The sequence below is a fragment of the Helobdella robusta genome (assembly GCF_000326865.2).
Source record: "Helobdella robusta unplaced genomic scaffold HELROscaffold_4009, whole genome shotgun sequence".
Classification (NCBI taxonomy): Eukaryota; Metazoa; Annelida; class Clitellata; order Rhynchobdellida; family Glossiphoniidae; genus Helobdella; species Helobdella robusta.
In genome coordinates, this window is record NW_008704906.1 from 1 (window position 1) to 1,099 (window position 1,099).

At 31.9% G+C, this 1,099-nt stretch overlaps 1 protein-coding gene across 1 annotated transcript; it reads right to left on the minus strand.

The window, feature by feature from the left end:
- Nucleotides 1-449: 449 nt before the first annotated feature.
- HELRODRAFT_184774 (hypothetical protein) lies at nucleotides 450-954 on the minus strand (the record flags this gene model as incomplete). The annotated part of the gene is made up of 2 exons (XM_009025276.1): nucleotides 450-888; nucleotides 941-954. 2 exons carry the CDS (start codon nucleotides 952-954, stop codon nucleotides 450-452), a joined length of 453 nt encoding a protein of 150 aa, XP_009023524.1.
- Between the last annotated feature and the right edge of the window lie 145 nt (nucleotides 955-1,099).

The following is a 1,099-nucleotide window of genomic DNA, read 5'->3' on the forward strand; positions in this document are numbered from 1 at the left end:
TCCCAAACATACAATACACAAAAACTAAGCACACACACAGATACACATACATACACAAACACAAACACACAATACAATTTTAATTCAAAATTTTAAAATTCATTTATTTAAATCCGAAACACAAAATGAAAATTTGAGATTGTGAGGATTTACGGAGATCCCATAAGAAAATCAAAACTTGTACAGACCACCGTGATACGATATGCAATTTAAAAACATATGAATACATATACTGAAGTAATCAATATAATAGATATTTAAATGTTCAGCTCTGTACATATATAAAACACACAAGCATATATGAACGAAAGAAGGATACTAAATTTATAGTCATTCATCAATATCTCCATACAAATTACATAAATCATCCTTTAAAGTGTCCAACTTAAAATTGTAGCAACTGTTAATAAACACTGACTGGGCAACATATTTTATTAAGTAAATTTAGATCAGCCATGATTAACAGAATTGTTATCCTTGGTTTTAAAAATCCAGTCTCTGACAATAGCATGACAAGGCCATATATCTGAGTTGAAAAATTTATCTTTCTGATTTTCCAGTATACAGATTCTGAAAGCAGAGCTTAAAACAGATGAGTTCTCAGAAGATTGATCAGAAGTTTTCATTGTACCATTAGGATCAACAGTAATATTAGAGGAATTATCACAAAGTTTCTTTGAATTCTCAGAAACTTTAGCAGATATGTTAGAAATTTTCTTTGAACCAGTAGGATTGACAGTAAAAAAGTCTATGTTAAAGTTAGATAGATGTTCTTCAACATCCTCTTTGGAGCAAGGAGCAATCTTTCCCAGATAGAGCACACAGCGCTTCTCAATATCTTTTAATTTGGAACTGAAAATCTCAGAGTCAGCCAAGGTTCCAACCACTCTGGAGATATTAGAGATAAGCAACACACACAAATACACATAAACATACATACCGGTTACGACACATATTTTAACACAAACAAATACAAACAAATAACATGTAACGTACGTATATAAACATACACAGACACACATACACACATGCAGACACACACATGCAGACACACACACACACACACACACACACACACACATGCCAGTTATGATATAAG